Source organism: Pelophylax lessonae, assembly GCF_965119305.1.
Source record: "Pelophylax lessonae genome assembly, chromosome: 1".
Taxonomy (NCBI): domain Eukaryota; kingdom Metazoa; phylum Chordata; class Amphibia; order Anura; family Ranidae; genus Pelophylax; species Pelophylax lessonae.
Window position 1 is genome coordinate 625,884,239 of NC_138768.1, and position 19,498 is coordinate 625,903,736.

The window sequence follows — 19,498 nt, forward strand, 5'->3', positions numbered from 1 at the left end:
TTCTGAGGGAGTGGGAGGATGGGGGGGAGACCTGGGGATCTGAGGAGATTGCATGAGTACCTCCCATCCTATGTCCCGCAAGCTTTAAAGGTATTGAGGCAGTGGCAGATAACTGCTCTTGAGGTTGGGTCCACTGGTGTGAGTTGTATCAGAGGGTCATGACTTCAGACTTTTTGAAGCCTCTGTCTTTGAGAGACTGTTCTAAGAAGGTCCTTAGGGAGGGGTTAGCCATTCTGAATTCGCTAAGAATTACTGCAAAGTTCTGGGATCTCGCATGGAGGTTGTTCCATGGGCGACTATATCTCTGTGCGAACCTTAGGAACAGAAACCTGGGGGACAGATGTCCCCGTCCTGAATGTGAAGGGGTGCTGGAGACGATGGACCACTTTTTGGTCCAGTGCCCTTTCAATGTGGAGGTTCAGAAGGAGTTAGGGGGTGCTATTGGCTACCCTCGTCTCTTGTCCTTAGCCCTTTCTGGGTAGATGTATGGCGACTTCAGGGTGAGGAGGGGCTTTGAGTTATCCACCCCTCATCTAGTCAGTACTAGCATTTTGTTTTACACGTGGCACTCTAGGTGTTTGGTGTCCACTAGGGTCAAAACCCTATCTGTCAGTGTGGTGGTTTGTGACATCGGTGAGTTGGTAAAAGGTGAGGAATCTTGAAAGGGGCAGGGTTGGGCCGGAAAGGTGTGCCCGGTTATGGAGGGGATTTTGCTTCCAGCCGCTTTGAGGCTGGCCTTGTTCCTTGTTGGTGGTGGGTGTACTATCCTTTAGCACTCCTTTAGATTTTGTGTTTTCTAATATTTTTTTAGGGTAGGGCTGCAAAGATCTGATAAGCCAGGATGCTCCGTCCTGCTAAGGGTAAGTTGAGATGTGGGTTGCTGGTGGTTAAGGGTTGTTGGCTTGGAGTGGGATATGTTGAGTTTTGGGTTTGTCAGGGTAGTTTTCCTTTGAGTGTAATATAGTGACTGTTGAGGTAGTTGGGCCTTATATTTTAGCAGAATGTGAAAAATATTTTTTCCAGAATTGTCGCTCTTTTTTGTTTATAGCGAAAAAAAAAAAAATTGCAGAGGTGAAATACCATTAAAAGAAAGCTCTATTTGTGGGGGGAAAAAGGACATTCATTTTTTTTCGGTACAGTGTCACACGACCGCGCAATTTTCCATTAAAGTAACGCAGTGCCGAATCGCAAAAAATGGCCTGGTCATTAAGAGGGCAAATCCTTCCGGTCCAGAACTGGTTAAAGGATGGAGAATCCTCCACCGGCAAAAGTGTGGCCTTATTTAGCCTGAAAACCTGAGAGTCCACCGACGGTGGAACGATTCGTTTCTTCAGAAGAGACTCCTAGCAAAACGCTTAGGCATTTCAACCATTCGGTTTGGGGGAACCCCACTGACTAGTGACAACCTCATCAAAATAGGCAGTAAAGGGAAACACCTTAGTCACCTTGGAAGATTTTGCGGGTGCCAAAACTGAACCGGTGGACTTCAGCTGAGTCCTCCAATTTTAAGGTTTCCCGCACTGACACAATCAGGAACTCCACCAGCACTTTTTTATGCACGGCTGCACAGGAGGAGGACTTATCCTCACTATTATAGCACTAGTTTGCGTGGGTGCAGACCCAGTGGGCTGACTCTTGTCTGCGGCAGCCAAATCCACCTCAGATTCTGAGAAAGCAGAGAAAACAGGTGAAGGTGGGGGGCGCTTCCTGCCAGGCCTCCTTTGCTGGGCCATATCTACTTTGGCTACTAGCGATTGCAGGGCTGCCGTCATGGCCACGAGGGCAGACTTAGATCCAGAGGGTGCCGCAGCTTCCAGTAGTGGATCAGGTGGTGAAACGCGCTCCAGAGGCTCCATGACCATAAGGGGTTAATCAGAACCATGCTGCTCAGAAAAAAATGGGAGACCCCTCCCCCCTTGCACTGCTGGAGCACCACAAGAATCAGCATACCCACGGCGATGTATACAGCAGAGGAAGGATAGTGTACCCCAGAGACTCACCAACCGAGCTGGAGAGAGCCAAAACGGTCTGCCACACTGCTAGAAAGAGGAAGAGGAAATGCCGACCTGACACTAGAAGCCCCCACCGCCCAGCACCGCATCAGACAACAAGAAAATGACCGCCATTAAACTGTATGGGGAAACCAAAAACATAGCCACTGGACAACACAAACATGGCCGCCGAAACCGGGAATACAGAATCCACAGCAAAATGGCAGCACGACGTGGCACTGCATGAGACCCTGGACCGTACTGGACCCCAGGGAAGCACACAGACCCCAGGAGGGGACCCCCTCCAGGAACCCCCAGGTACAGACACCCCCACCAGGGGTGCCGGCAGCGGCATCACCCATTACTTCTCTGGCCCAGCACCATAGAAGCCCCCCCACCCAAAAGCACCCATACCCCCCCAGAGGGGGCCAAGGGAGGGGACAGGGGGCAGATGAGGGCACCTACAAAGGGGAAACCCCACTAAGGTAAATGGAAGGAAGAACACAAGGAGGGGGGACACTACTCACCTTACCATGGTCACCAGGCGGGCGCTACTCCCAGCAGTCCACCGGACCATCTTGGAATGGGGCTGCTGTGGCGTGAGGTACGCTGCGACTGCAGTCGTGGCCAGGGCTATGTGACCTTGCGAGGTGTTTCACTTGCCGGCCAGCCCCCATCCAGTGGGGCTATGTCATGGCCAACCTACTGCGGAGCTAATAGTTGGGTCACGCTCACAGGCCAGACTGGGAAGACCGTAAGGATCTAGGATATCCAATGCGTCGCCCACTCCAGCTGTTGATTGTAGTTCACACAGGAACAGTTGATTGTAGTTCACACAGAAACAAAAATAAAAATAAAAGTAAAAAATTCCATTGAAAAAGAAAATAATGCGATGACCGCAGATCCCAGAAGAGAGCCAGGTCCTTACTCCTGACTAGGCAGAAAAAACTGGAGTCCGACAGCAGGAAGTGATGGTATACCCTCTGGGACTGCCCCAGGGGCATAACTAAAAAGGTTTTGTCTAGTCCTATTCCAGAAGAGAGACAGCATAAAGTCCAATAGTCTGAAGACTTGAAGCTGTGTCCATCAGTGAACGAAAGAGAAATTAAATTTTCCCTGCAAGCTTTTTTTATTTTGTAAACAACGAGATACTTTGGATAGAAGTAACAGGTGGGTAAAAACTGGTCTTTGGGTGTCAAAGGTGCCTTTACACCGTAACTCTATATACTCTTGCTGAAAGCAAGAATTGCCTTGCTGTCAAAAATTGAAATGATATGCACCTGTCAAACAGATGCATAAAAATTAGCCTTTGGGTATTAATTGTGCCCATGAAACCAACACCAAAAAATCCTTCCAGATTAAATCAACACCCACAACACTAGGCAGCCTAGAAGTCTTGCAGAGATTCCACATCCCAAAAACACTTAATCAGTGACATCGGCATCAGGGGCTTTATAGCTGCTGGTAATCCAGGACTGATTCATTTTGAATAAATGTCAGACGGTCCACAGAGTCTATGGACAGATGCGTTCTATTATTAGTAACAAAACCTCCAGCAGCACTGAATGCCCATTCAGAAAGCAGTTCAACTGCAAACTGGACAAGTTCTGGCCAGTGGTCTATTCTCATGTCTCAGTAACCCAGTGGATAGTCAACTGGAAAGCTCTAGATCAGGGGTGTCAAACTAGTGGCCCTTTAGCTGTTGCAGAGCTACAAGCCTCATCATCCCTGTGCCTGTGGGAGTCATGCTTATAACTGTCAGCCTTGCAATGCATCATGGGACGTGTAGTTCCGCAACAGCTGGAGGGCCACCAGTTTGACACCTGTGCTCTAGATAAACAATTATCGTCTACCATATGATGCAGGCGCTGCCGATGGGACATTTTTTTACTAGAAAAATGGTGAAATGCATCACTTAGGCAGCCCCCTTCTCCACCGCTCCTATCTTGACCAACAGAAGCCTCAAAGCTACGTTTCCACGACACTGTAACCTACCAGAGTTGGGAAAATCATTAGATAAACTCCTCTTTAAAGTGTTCTCAAGAGATTTCATCTTCTGCACCCTCTGTGGGGACGGATGAGTTCTGAAACTTTCCCTTTGTAACAGTGATCAAGCAGGGTTGCCAACTAATAGTGATCCTTCTCCTTGATGCAACAGATTATTGGGTCCTTTCGCAGGCTTTGAGGCATGAGGGAGCCCATGCACCGCAAGTTTACATAGGCATAAACAGCGGACTCCTCAGGGTCACTGAGGATTACAGTATTTGGAACTGATTCCTCCCAGCCACGTACTTTTCCCAAGGTTTCAGGGGATGGAAAACCATCTGTTGAGGGTTGACGTATGTCTTCCTCTGCTTCAATGCATCCAAAACTGCCAGAATCCTCCTCCTCTTGTGCGTTTTGTGGTGTAGGAAGAAGTGTGTTTTCATAAAGTGGGCCTTGAGAGGAAAAGAAGTCCTCCTTATCTTCCCGCTGCTCTGCCTTGAGTGCCCTGTCCGTAATGCCACACAGAGTCTGCTCCAGCAGGAACACAACAGGGCTTCTGTCACTAATGCATTCATTGTCACGGCTCACCATCCTTGTGGCCTCCTCAAATGGTGAAAGTACAGTGCATGCATCCTTTATCAGCAGCCATTGGTGTGGGAAAAAAAAGCAGAGGCTGTTGTTGTACCATACCCACACAGGTACTCATTGACGGCCCTCTGCTGCATGTGCAGCCACTGCAGCATTGCCAAAGTAGAGTTTCACCTGGTGGGCATGTCAAAAATCAGGCGGTTTATGGGCAGGTGGAATTCCCGCTGAATTTCATCAAACTGAGCACTGGCTGTGTATGACAGCCTGAAAATGCTACAGACTCTCCTGGCCTGCTTTAGAAGATCTTCCCAACCTGGGTACCTATTTAGGAAATGCTGCACCACCAAACTGAGGACATCTGCCAGGCATGGCACATGTGTTAACTTTTCCTGTCTAAGGGGGGACAGGAGGTTTGTGCCATTATCACACCACCATTCCTTGCTCCAGCTAGTGTGACGTGAACCACCTCTGGATCTGCCCCTGCAAAGCTGCAAGAATCTCTGTTCCGGTGTGGTTGCTGTCCCCTAGATACACAAACTGAAGCACTGCATGGCACCTTTTAGCCTGACTCATTGAATAGCCCCTTGAACGCTAAGGGGGTACTTATGGTTTGCAGGACAATTCAGCAGAGAAGGGCATGGAGGATGAGGAGGAATAGGAGGGGGTAAAGCTAACAAATCTCGCATTATCACCACTAGCTGTATGGAGATGTGGTGGCACAACAAGCTCCAATACTGAGCCCTGTCCTGCATCTTTTCGAATTTCAAGCAGAGTAACCCAGTGTGCTGTGAACAAAATATAGCATCACTGACCACGCTTGCTGGACCACGTGTCAGCAGTGGCTTGGACTGCCTTGCCCAGCGGTGCCACAGGATTGCCTTCCACGTGATGGTACAGAGCTGGCATGGCCTTACATGAAAAGAAATAGCAACTGGAAACCTGTCATTGTGGTACAGCACATTCTGCAAATTCACGGAAGGGGGCAGAATCCACCAGATGGAAATGCAGAAGTTGTAAAGCCAGCAGCTTTGACAAGCTTGCCTTTAGATGCTGGGCATGTGGGTGGCAGTGACTTTTTTTTATCACTGCAGCAGACAGGGCAGAGAAATTTGCCAGCTATGGTCTACAGCTGGTGGTGTGCTACTGGCAGATGTGCTTGTGTTCCTGGTCCGTCAGGCCCGTGATGAGCATGTCATCTAACAGGCACTGTGTGAAAGGAATGTCCGTCAAAATCTCATCCATTTTGCGTTGCCAAATGGCGGGGGCAGAGGCTACACCAAACACCATCCGATTGTATTCATACAGTCCCTTGTGAGTGTTGATGGTTAGAAACTTGCGGGACGAAGAGTGGACCTCAAACTGTAAATAAGCTTGCCTGAGATCAAGCTTGGTGAACTTTTGACCTCCTGCAAGAGAGGCAAAAATGTCATCTACTCTGGGTAGGGGATACTGGTCTATCTCCAGTTGAGAATTTAGTGCCATGCGAAAATCGCCACAAATGCGTAAGCCCCCATTCACTTTCTTTACTGGTACAACTGGTTATGCCCACTCGCTGTGCTCTACCTTTGAGATGACACCTTGTTCCTCCAGCCGGCTTAGTTCAGCTTCCACACCTGCTCGGAGTGCGAAAGGTACTGTCCGAGCTTTGAAGAACCTAGGCTGGGCGTTGGGTTTCAGCCTGAGTCTCACACAGTCATGCTTTATTTTCCCCAAATGGTTATCAACGACTTGTGGGAATCGCTGTTTCAGGGATTCCACCCATCCCTCTTTATCTCCTGATGGGATGATCACGGTGTTGCAGGGGTTTATGGCGATGTCTAGCATGCCAAAGTGAGCAATCCAATCTCTCCCAAAGAGAGGGGGTCCCCCATGTTCTAGGATATATAATGGCATTCTCTTTGTCTGACCCTTGTAGGATACCTGTACTTTCACGTACCCCAGTGGGTGGAGTATCTGCTTTGAGTATGTCTGCAGTCTGATTGGTGTTGGACGGACAGTTGTTCGGATCAGATGTTTTCTCCATTGTTTCTGGGTGATAACTGAAACTGCTGCTCCTGTGTCTACATCCATCTTCAGTTTCTTTCCTTCCACGGTTACCTCTACAGTCATTGCAGAGGGTGCTGAATGCATATGATGTATGTCTAATCTGTGGAGCACTTCCTCATCCTCTGATTCAGATGACGATGTTCCCACCATATTGCCTTTGTCCTGGTGTTCAGAGGTTGTTTATTTCGCACCTGCTTACTACGGCAGACTAGTTTCAGATGGCCTGCTTTACCACAATTATGACAGAGCTGATCCTTAAACCGGCAGACTTTGTGACCATGGTCTGTATTCCCACAACGGTAGCAAGCTGACTCCCGACTTGGTGAGGGTCTATATTTCCAGTTTGCTGCTGTTGGTTTGACTGCTGTTCTGAAAACTTCCTCTTTAACCTCTTCCCTTCTGCTCTGGGGGTTCAATGCCTCTGTATCTTTTACAGCCATTTCCATCACTGAAGCTATCTCAATTGCATTTGTAAGGGTAAGGTCTTTCTCTGTTAACAGTCTCTTTTGGCTAGACTCACTATTTAGTCCCATGACAAACTTATCCCTCAGTGCAGTCGGTAAGTACTCCCCAAAAGAGCAGGTTGAGGCTAGTCTGCGAAGGGCGAGCACATAAGCCTTAATATCTTCACCCGGCTGCTGCTGCCGCTGATAGAACTGGAATCTCTCTGCAATCTCTAGTGGTTTAGGCTGGAAGTGATTCCCTAACAGTGTCAGGAGCTCTGCCAAAGTCTTAGTTGCTGGTTTTTCAGGGAAAAGGAGATCCCTAAGAGTGTCATATGTCCTAGCACCAACCACTGTCAGAAATACTGCTACTTGCCTGTCGCCTGGGATGGCATTTGCACAAAAATACTGTTCCAGTCTCTCAATCCAAGAACTCCAGGTTGTCTGTTCTCCATCAAATTCACTTAATGTCCCGATCAATGACATTTTCCTGCTGGGCTCTGTGGGTGTTTGTATCCAGCTGACAATCCAGAGTTTTTTTCCTTCTTTTCTTTTCTCACACGGATAGTAACCTTGTAAATCCCATCCTCGTCGCCACTGTTATATTCTCCCTGTTGTGAGAGACACAGGACTCTGATCTGGAACAACTGTTGTTTATTCAGGACTCACTGTACACTCCAACATGCATTACAGGACAGCTCTGTATATCAATGCATCCCTTACATGTCTCTAAGATGGCCACTCTGCCCCTTGACCCTTGTCATCACTCCTGGGTGGAGTCAGCCTTAAAGTAACAGTACATGTGAAACCCTTCAGGTATAACAATTTAGATTTGGTAAACAGTTCCAACAGTTGCACAAGTACATTGAAACAATCAACTTTTTCTTTTACAAGGGCTCTGCTTTCAGAAAATATATCATGTTCTGGGAGATTTAAAGTGATTATTAACAATCACCTTATAAAGCAATCTGTTCAGTTTAAAATAGAAATGAAAGGCAAAGCGTTTGTGTATAGATATTAAAAAACATTATCAATACCTTTTGTTCCCTTTTTTTATAAGTGATCACATTCCCTGGCTTTCCTCTGTTCTCAGATGCATAAGAGCTGGGGGAGGAGAAGCAACAGCACACTTAGCTTCCCAGTGAATGGCTGTGCAGCGGGGGATGTCAGGACAAGTCTGATCATTGGAGGAGAACAGGCTGAGTTCCCAGCACAGCTAGAGAACTGACCACATTGTGTGCTCCTGCTTAGCGTGGTCAGTTTTTTTTATAGGAAAGCAAAGGGACTGGCAGGATCACCAGGGATTTCACACAAAGTACATGGTACAGCAGGCACATATCAGAAATATCAAGTAAGCTTACATTCAAAAATGCATTTTAGCAAAACAGATTTAAAACCTGCGTGCAAAAAATTAAAACATTGCTCTAGGATGGAACTAGTTAATCAAGAAGACTGTAATTAACTGCGATATTGGTTATTATAGGGTTGCACAGTTTGAAAATCCTCCCTGTTGTTTGCATTACTTTACTAATTTAGCCTGCATATAACAGCCATGTATCCAGCATGCGTTGTCTACAGCAAATATATTTAGATTGCAGGCATGCATTACAACCCTAAAATGCAGGCTGAATCACATTTGTGTGCATGGTATTGAATGCACATGATTAGAGTTCCAAAGTACATGTCAATTTAAAATATGTTTACATGGTGATATATTACAAATGTATACTGTTTGAATAGAGCATCAATGAAATTAGCCTATAGACTATTCCATTACTAGCAAAGCAGAAAGATTCCCTAAGCGAAAGAAAATCTCATTTACCTTTGGCACACTTTACCAGAATCAATATTATTTAAGATTTAGTGAAAACTGACCATCCCTTATCCTTTTATCCAGTGTAATGATATCTCTTCTAAAGATATTGTCCTGCTTACAGACTATACAGCATTGTTTAAACATATCATAATAAAATTAGTTCTAACTTCACTGCTGGAAGAAGCAATGCAAGTATCTACTCTGCTTGCACCCCGTTCACATCTGCACATTTTAGGTGCGGCGCATCACATGCGTGTTTAATTTTTTTCAATGCATTTTAAATGCATTACTATAGAACTTGATATATTATGTTTTCTGCAAGATTTTTAACGCACCACACACAATGCACCTAAACTGTGCAGATGTCAAGATCTAAAGCCATCCAATTTGGCCTAAGTAATAAAATGAATATTAAATAAAAAATTCTTCTCAGAAATAAGGATTCAAGGCTTTGTCTCAAAAACAATATCTCAAAAGCCATATTTTTAAATACCTCTAACAAAAAGTAGTTGATTTTCTCCCACTTTGCAGGAGAATTTTCACTTTGCCTTAGCTTAGTAATTGTGGGCAAGCTCTGCTGACTTCCATCATCCAATCACGTTCAAGCAAACATACAATTTTTTTTTTTTCTTGCACATGATTGGGTATTCTTTACAAAGTGAATTTTCATGGCATTTACTAAGCTTAGGGAAACGTCCCTTGCAAAGTGAACAGTCTATTTTCCTTTAGTAAATCAACCCCAATTTGTACAGAATTTATAAATGATCATGTTTATTTAATATTAGTACTAACATTCTTGAAAAATTGCCATATTTAAAAACAGGAAACTGAAAAAATGCATTGCCTGGTTTTAGACAAATTTCAAATTTCCCCCAGCTGTTCTGCCATGCAAGTCACCTATGTAAAAGTAGTTATGAGGAGAAACGCTGACTATGAAGTAAGGAAGCAAAAATAATGAAGCTATGGTTAAACAGTCATGTCCACTTAGAAAGTATGGCTTCATTAATAGTATATTCCATTCACAATCATTTTGATTTTAGAACCTGGAAACCTAAAGTGGAAGTCCAAGTTTCATATAACTAAGCTTAAAACAGCTCCCACCCCTTTCCTAACACTCCTGTTCTAACTACCCTGTTGAAGGAAGATGCTGATACTTACCTATTTCCAGGGCATTCCAGTCCGGTCACGTGATGGGCTCCCAGTGGCGGTCTTCATGGGAGAGGAGAGACAGCTGACAACGGATGTCCCAATATAGTAGGTGTCAGGAACAGGAACACAGTGCCAGCCACCAGGCTAAGATTGGCTGTCTTGCTAATGTGTGTGCGCATAGGCATAAGTGTGCACATTTCTATGAGCATAAAAGACGCACTGCACGTTCCTCATTGCCCACACGTATGAGCACACACATGAGTGAATGTGCGTGCATGTCCACTGCTGCCAAGTGGCCTATTTAAACCTGAACTCGGCACTAGTTCTTTGCTGTATGTTCTTCAGCTTCGTTCCTGTTATCCAGTCTTGTTGTGCATCCTTGATCCTGTTACTGACCCAGCTTCCTTGCTGACCTTGCTCTCGGATTACCTCTAGCTGCTTATATGTGCTGTCTGCCTCTGCTAGTGACCTCAGCCTGGACTACTGACCATGCTTCTGCCTAGTAACTCTGTACCCTACAGCCCAATTGTTGCTGACTTCTGCCTTTTTCTGACTCTGATTCTGCTTACATCTTGTATCCAGCCATATATCCAGCTAAGAGACATGCCCTATATATACAGCTAAGAGACATCCCCATAATCCAGCTAACTGCCCCATATTTCCAGCTAAGAGACATGCCCCATGTATCCAGCTCACAGACAGTCCAATCCAGCTAAGAGACATGCCTCATGTATCCAGCTCACAGACAGTCCAATCCAGCTAAGTGACATGCCCCATATATTCAGCTAAGGCATATCCCCCATTTATCCAGCTAAGAGACAGCCCAATCCAGCTAAGGGACATGCCCCATATATTCAGCAAAGAGACAGTCCAATCCAGCTAAGAGACGGCCAGCTAAGAGACAGCCTAATCAAGCCAAAAGACAGTCCAATCTAGCTAAGAGACAGACTACTCAAGCTAAGAGACAGTCCAATCCAGCTAAGGGACATGCCCCATATATTCAGCAAAGAGACAGTCCAATCCAGCTAAGAGATGGCCAGCTAAGAGACAGCCCAATCCAGCTAAGAGACAATCCAATCCAGCTAAGAGACAATCCAATCCAGCTAAGAGACAATCCAATCAAGCTAATAGACAGTCACAGACCCACATCCAAGCAGAATAAGGAGCCAAATCCCCATCCTGCAACATTGCCCATTAATAATTTACCAACAAAGGCTGCAAAGCTTCCCTCCAGACTCGCTGTCTCCACAGCTCCACAGCACAGTGAGCAGTCAGGCTTCACATGTCGCTGCTCTCTCCTCACAGCTCAGAATACGACACCAAAAAGAACATCCGGTCTGCAGGGAGAGGCGGGATGTGAATGATGTCACTCTGCCCTCCAATGTCTTAGGCTGCAGTCTGAACTATATACTATTACCAGCTTATGCGGCCGCACTGCTTCTATTCCCTGGCTGACTGTGTCTGGCGGAGGTGCCTGAACAGCATTCCGGCACGTTCTGCCAAAGAAAAAACCCTGGTCTTAACGGTTCCACCCCTGTTGAAAATGATGAACCGTTTCTTTGCATGAAACCAAATAAAAAAAATTCTCGATTTGTAGCTGTTATTATAATAAAAGTGCTGTGTTGGTAGGTGACATGCATATAAATGTTAGAGAGCACATGATCTGCCCTGGTTCTGAAACTACATCTATCACAATTATTTCCAAGTCTTTAGGAAGCCAGTACATTATAAAGCTACCTACAGACATTGAATAATTGATGTAGCAGACAACTGTCCATGGAGTATAGCAGTCTTCATCAGACCAGTCTTAAGAATAAGACTGATAGACAACCCAATTGGTCTGTTCTGCCTATGTGTTTTACAGATAGAAACACCACTGTTAAACAGTCATATAATTTGTAACAAATAGAACTACACAATCTAAACAACAAACATCTGTGCATTACCTCCCACATCAGTCTGTTGTCCATAGTTTCATCCAACTCACTCGGGATTCTTTTTTCTCCAGCAAACGGACCAAACTTCTCACCCTTTCAAGGAAAAGTAAGTTGGTTAATGTCTAGATAAAATTAGCACCGACCACTCTTGCTTAGGACCAGCTTATCTGGATCCCTCCCCATATATAATTTGACAATCAGGAAAAACAATACACTAGAAGGGTCATTCCTATGCTATCCCTTTTGGAAAGCAAACTACCATAGTTAGACTGACAGCCCTGTGCTATGCAATAGAGCCAGGGTGGATAAAAATCTCTATTATTTATTTATTTATCTTTTTTAATAAAAAAAAAATCAAATTTTTTTTATTTAAATCTGATTTTTTTTTTTTTTTTTTATCAAACGCTTTTGGAGTAAAAATCGATCTAAAGATAGTTTTCTTTTTAGGATAAATTAATAATTTAGTTTATTCAGCATAAAATGTAGCATGAGGCTGTATTTTTTACAATATTTACATTTTTGGTAAACTCATTCAATGAATCCAAGCTCTGCAAGCTGGGATAACATGCACTACATTGATGCATTCACACAATTTCACAGTAACTGCCAGCAAGACAGCGTCCTTACATTTAAAGAGCACCTATCCTTTCAGATCCATCAGGGCAGCACCTGTTAGTGGGCAGGCACTCACCTGCTGCCGCCATGTCCCTCACCTTGTTTTATGTCTACAGCATCACCAGCCATCCCATTAAAGTGAATGGGAGTGTCATGAGTCAACAGCGGGTCAGAGAAGGAGCCGCTGCGGGTCAGAGATGACAGTTGCTCTTTAAAAATTATGATTTAAATCAAGCCTTTTTACTAGTGATTTAAATCATGATTTAAATCGACTTGATTTACTTTAAATCCACCCTGATTAGAGCCCTGATTGGCTCACATTGCTGGCCTCTCTCTTGGAAGTGGTGTTCTGGGCACCAAATGACACTGCTGTCCAAGCAATCTCAGAAACTTTAATGCTCAGATGACAAGAAGATTTCTGTTAAAGCGGAGTTCCACCCTCGGAAAGTTTTTTTTAATAAAAATACCCCCGGGACAGTCAGGGCTAGTGCATTCCACAATGGATAGCCTCTGAACTGTCCCAGGTCGCACTTACCTTTAAGAAGAAATACTTACCTTGAAAATGTCTTATCCAGCACTGCCATCTCAGGTGTGGGCAGCTGAAGCCAGCGTGTCCTCTTCGGCGTCCTCTTCTGTGTCCTCTTTGTCCCAGAATGCCCTGCACCGGCCCCGCTCGTCATGTCCGGTGCAGGCACATCAGTCCTGCACAGCTTCTGGGCATGCCCAGAAGCTGTTTAGCAGGGAATGAGGCGCCGCACCAGAACTGACGAGCGGGGCTGGTGCAGGCGCATTGATTCCTGGGAGCGATGACGTTCAGCTCCCAGAAATCAATGCAAGCAGTAAGTGACGGCTTGGGCCACGGCCGAAGAGAGAGGAAGAGGAAGAAAGGTGAGTATATTTTCTTCTAAAACAAAGTAAGTAAAGAAAAAAAAATGTGTGATTATCCAATTGTTTTACAGGTGACAGAGAGGAAGAATATGGCGATAAGTTGCATTTTAGGGTGGAACTCCACTTTAATGAAATTGGACCCTCTTCAAATTGTCAGATCATATTTGTAGTGTTGACCATGCTCTGAAGCATACAACCAACTGTAAGCAGGTTCTATTGTGTACAATTATTATTCTGGTGCAGCTTTTATCATCCAGGGTTCCGTGGATCCCTAGGGTTCCTCCACAGGTTATGTGGGGTTCCTTGAGCTTTGGCTGATTGATCTCACATTTGATGATGCCTGCATAACACAATTTTTTTCTTTAGCCATCTGTAAAGTGAACATTCTTCCAACTGACCACTAATGTGAGGGCCATTGTTCTCACTGATTTCAAGTGAATTGCTTTTAGCTGGGGTTTTCCTTGACCTAATAATTATTTCAAGGATTCCTCTGGGGTAGATAGGTTGATAAAAGCTGTTATAATGATATGATCTGTCTAATCATTGCTAAAGAATAAAATATTTTAAAGCTGAACTCCAGTTATGTTTTTTTATTGAACCAATGTAGTGTAAGTATACAAATTCCATACCTGTGGGACCGCTGTGCCAGCAGAGAATTGTTGTAGTATTTGGTCTACGTCCCAGCCGCCATTCACAGAACGCCTTGCCTTTTTATCAAGGAATACAAGCAGTCCTCTGATTGGATGAAGTGGAGAGGCGGGGCAGTGAAATCACAATCTTCACCTCTTCCAATCAAAGAATGCCTTGTATTTAAAAAATACAAGGTGTTCTATGAATGGCGGCTGTGCTAAGAGAGCAACCCCTCTGGTAAGTGTCAGAAGGACAGCCACTCGGCACAGTACCCGGATGACCATGGCAATCACTGTAGTAACACCAAATTCCACAATTATTTTCTGCTTCCATGGCAGTCCCATAAGTATTAAAGCATAACTCAACTTTTGTTGCGAAAAAAACATTTCCCTCTGAGTGATCTCTGTACTTTGCAAGGATTATAACAACCTTTGTTGCAGATTCCTACCTTTTGCTATTCTGAAGAAATTACTGTTTGTTCCCCTTAGCCCTTGTGCTGAGTGGGTCTAATGGGAGTGGTTTCATAATTATAAATCAGCTGTGCAGCTGCAGAGCACTAATGAGGAAACCTGCTCGGCCTGCATCCCTTTAGACGTGTTCCTATTGGAAGTACCTCACCAAAAATGACATTTTTGTTCCAGAGGATGCCTAAAATTTGACTTGTATCTTAGGCAGACTTCTGGGAAAATCGGTTAGCCAATCACACAAGCAGGAAATTATGTTTCTGGGGTGTGGTCAGTACACATTCTGTGTACAGAACAGCTCCAGGTAGCCATATTGCATTGCATTTTCAGAAAATTACAGCGGCTGCAGATTGAGAAGGAAAGGTAATTTTTAATAACATTCAACATTATGAGAACAACAATATGCAATTGTATACGCTATATTATTTTTTTCTTATTTTCTATTTTTTTTCCCCATGAAAGTGGAGATACCCTTTAAATACGTTTACTTACATTGGTCCAAACTAGACCAATGTAACTATGCAATAAAACTACACCTGGATTTCAGCTTTAAATTTGCTACACTGCTGACAAAAATCAAAACTGTTAACAAACAAGCTTCTATCTTCAACACATATCATTAAAGTAGAACTATAGGCAAAACTTATTTTTTTTTTTAATAAAGTCAGATTTTTCTTCTCCATCTTTGTCCCATGTTGGAGATTTCCCTTAATTTCCTGTTCCATAGCTAAACAAAAAGTACCAGGAAATCCCTGCAAGTTAAAGTAATTCCTTGGCGGGCCCCAGGTAACTAGAACTAGTGTACCCTTTGGAAGATTTCCCCTCTATTACGTTTCTGGGGACAATCCAAAATTTAGGATTTTCTTTTACTTTCACTTTCTATGATAATGGTAAATAGGTAAATAGGAAAAATAGAGAGGATGAATCTCCATAGCTGGGGCACAGACAGTAATAAAAACTGACAGGTGTTCTAACCCCTCTCCACTCTTTTCAAAAATGAAAAAAAACAAACATTTTATCTTTAATTATACTTTTATGTTGGCATTATCATAGAAGACCGTGTTGGCATTCATGACTCCCAAACATGTTATATGTATGACCTTCTCTCACATGTGATAGAAGAATCTATCAGGTTATCACTGATATTACTATTGTATAGCTCCCATTGTTGTTCAGCAGCACCTTATAGAAGATGAGTATGGTATACCATAGTAGTCTAGAATAACCATGCACAAAAGAGCTTACATTCATGTCAATGGAACTAGGGTGAAGTAGATGTAACCCCAATCATGAAAATTACATATTTTATTTAACATGGCAATCCTATTTTAAAAAGCAATTTTCAATTGTTTTCTACCTACAGCTTTTAAAAAAGAATACCTTATAATTCTGCCATTTAGTTCCATGTACAGGCGCTTCCTGATACAATCGGTTTATTCAGACTCCACCCATTTTGTCCCCTGTATTTTGCTTGCGTGAACCAATTCTCCAAATATATCACATATTAAGGGGTCCATCAGTACTAGTATATCCCATAATAGGGAACAGGGGCCCTATTATGGGATATACTGTGAGAGACATCCTATTATGGGATACATGGACTGAGAGTGGCACAAACCCCACAGTACAGTCCCCCCCAGCACAAACCTCACAGTACAGACCCCCCCAGCACAAACCTCACAGTACAGACCCCCCCCCCCCCCAGCACAAACCCCTCAGGCACAAACCCCGCACAAACAACTCAAGCACAAACCCCACAGTACAGACCCCTAGCACAAACCCCACAGTACATGCCCCCTTCAATATAGTGACCAGTATAAATGCCCCCTTTCAATGTAGTGACCAGCACACATGTCCCCAATGCAGTGACCAGTATACATGTCCCCAATGCAGAGCTATGCGTGCGTGGCTCCAGTGCAGCCAGTGACCACCAGTATACGTCCCCCAATGCAGAGCTATGCATGCGTGCCTCCAGTGCAGCCAGTGACCACCAGTATACGTCCCCCAATGCAGAGCTATGCGTGCGTGCCTCCAGTACCCACCAGTATACGTCCCCCAATGCAGAGCTATGCGTGCGTGCCTCCAGTGACCACCAGTATACATGTCCCCCAATGCAGAGCTATGCGTGCGTGCCTCCAGTGCAGCCAGTGACCACCAGTATATGTCCCCCAATCCAGAGCTATGCGTGCGTGCCTCCAATGCAGCCAGTGACCACCAGTATACATGTCCCCCAATGCAGAGCTATGCGTGCGTGCCTCCAGTGCAGCCAGTGACCACCAGTATACATCCCCCAATGCAGAGCAATGCGTGCGTGCCTCCAGTGACCACCAGTATACGTCCCCCAATGCAGAGCTATGCATGCGTGCCTCCAGTGACCACCAGTATACGTCCCCCAATGCAGAGCTATGCGTGCGTGCCTCCAGTGCAGTGACCACAATTATACATGTCCCCCAATGCAGAGTTATGCGTGCGTGCCTCCAGTGCAGCCAGTGACCACCAGTATATGTCCCCCAATGCAGAGCTATGCGTGCGTGCATCCAGTGCAGCCAGTGACCACCAGTATATGTCCCCCAATGCAGAGCTATGCGTGCGTGCATCCAGTGCAGCCAGTGACCACCAGTATACATGTCCCCCAATGCAGAGCTATGCGTGCGTGCCTCCAGTGCAGTGACCACAAGTATACATGTCCCCCAATGCAGAGCTATGCGTGCGTGCCTCCAGTGCAGCCAGTGACCACCAGTATATGTCCCCCAATGCAGAGCTATGCATGCGTGCCTCCAGTGCAGTGACCACAAGTATACATCCCCCAATGCAGAGCTATGCGTGCGTGCCTCCAGTGCAGTGACCACAAGTATACATCCCCCAATGCAGAGCTATGCGTGCGTGCCTCCAGTGCAGTGACCACAAGTATACATGTCCCCCAATGCAGAGCTATGCGTGCGTGCCTCCAGTGCAGCCAGTGACCACCAGTATATGTCCCCCAATGCAGAGCTATGCGTGCGTGCCTCCAGTGCAGTGACCACAAGTATACATCCCCCAATGCAGAGCTATGCGTGCGTGCCTCCAGTGCAGTGACCACAAGTATACATCCCCCAATGCAGAGCTATGCGTGCGTGCCTCCAGTGCAGTGACCACAAGTATACATGTCCCCCAATGCAGAGCTATGCGTGTGTGCCTCCAGTGCAGCCAGTGACCACCAGTATATGTCCCCCAATGCAGAGCTATGCGTGCGTGCCTCCAGTGCAGTGACCACAAGTATACATCCCCCAATGCAGAGCTATGCGTGCGTGCCTCCAGTGCAGTGACCACAAGTATATATCCCCCAATGCAGAGCTATGCGTGCGTGCCTCCAGTGCAGTGACCACAAGTATACATGTCCCCCAATGCAGAGCTATGCGTGCGTGCCTCCAGTGCAGCCAGTGACCACCAGTATATGTCCCCCAATGCAGAGCTATGCGTGCGTGCCTCCAGTGCAGTGACCACAAGTATACATCCCCCAATGCAGAGCTATGCGTGCGTGCCTCCAGTGCAGTGACCACAAGTATATGTCCCCCAATGCAGAGCTATGCATGCGTGCCTCCAATGCAGTGACCACAAGTATATGTCCCCCAATGCAGAGCTATGCGTGCGTGCCCGACAGAGCAGTGCACTTACCTGGAGGCTCGGCTTCTCCCTCTCCTCTTCTCTGGTCTCCGCTTTCTGCAATGCCGGTCCACGCAACATCAGCGGGGTCAGCATGGGGCCATGGGATGTCCTGGATGATGATTGGTTCAGGCTGTAGACTAGACCAATCACAGCCAGGATATCAGGAAAGTGGGGGTGCCCAAGCGCAATGACTTGCGCTCAGGTTACGCCCCCAGAAGGCAGCCAATCGGCGCCCTTCTGGGTTGTAAACCCCACCCCCCCCCATAGCCACCACATAGGCCGGGGTAGCGGCGAACACAATTTTTTTTTTTCAAAACTTTATTTGTTCGTTTTGTAATTTTTTTCTTCTTTTTTTTTATTTTCTTTAGGGGTAGGGGGGGGGCGGCGCCCTGGCGCCCCCTATGCACGGGTCGCCACTGGTGGAGACTATAAACATCCGTGAGAATGGTCAATTCATTGTCACCTTGAGGAAATCTACATTGGGAAATGTCATGTAGCCATCAGTGGAGTGTATGCATGTAGACAGAAAGTGACTGTAAAGAGGCTGTAGAAGATAAGCAGCACTGAGATGCAACAAAAGAAAAAAGGAGATAAAAGTATTTTCTTAACCAGTTCCATACAGGGCAGTTACACCCCCTTCCTGCCCAGACCAACTTTCAGTGCTCTCATACTTTGAAAGATAATTTCTCAGTCATGAAATGTTGTACCCAATCAAATGTTTTATCATTTTTTTCACACAAACAGAGCTTTCTTTTGGTAGTATTTAATCACCACTGGGTTTTTTATTTTTTGCGATATAAGTGAAAAAAGAGAGAAAATTTTGAAAAAAAAATATTTTGTTTTAGTTTCTATTAAAAATTTTTGTAGTTCTGTCAGTTCTCCACCCCTGGGATGTGAACTACGGAAAGAGCTGGAACGTGCGCTTCGAAGGACGACACTATCAGCCCTAGAGCCCTCAAACAGGTCCGCAGGGAGGAGAGATCGTTGTCCTTCAGGGTCCTGATCTCCGGAAGAAAAATTTTTGCTTGAGCGGAGTCCAAAACCATGCCCAGATAACTCAGATATACTGGCGGAGTCAGCACAGACTACTGGAAGTTGATGGTCCACCTGAAGCATCTGAACTGTGAATGCCAGGTCGCTCGTCAGGGTGACATAAGAACTCGGCCTTAACAGGAGATTGTCCAGATAACCGAGGACCGCAATCCCTTTCTTTCAGAGCAAAGCCAACACCGGCGCCAAAACCTTGGTGAAAACTCTGGGAGCGGAGGCTACACCAAAGGGTAATGCCACAAATTGATAG

General features: G+C 45.5%; 1 protein-coding gene across 1 annotated transcript in view; it reads right to left on the reverse strand.

Moving 5' to 3' along the window:
• Positions 1-19,498, reverse strand: part of PRDM5 (PR/SET domain 5) — a 306,280-nt gene that overhangs the window by 266,059 nt on the left and 20,723 nt on the right. The window contains exon 2 of the mRNA XM_082253594.1: positions 11,966-12,049. Coding sequence (XP_082109720.1) covers positions 11,966-12,049 — 84 coding nt within the window. The remainder of the gene's footprint in view (positions 1-11,965; positions 12,050-19,498) is intronic.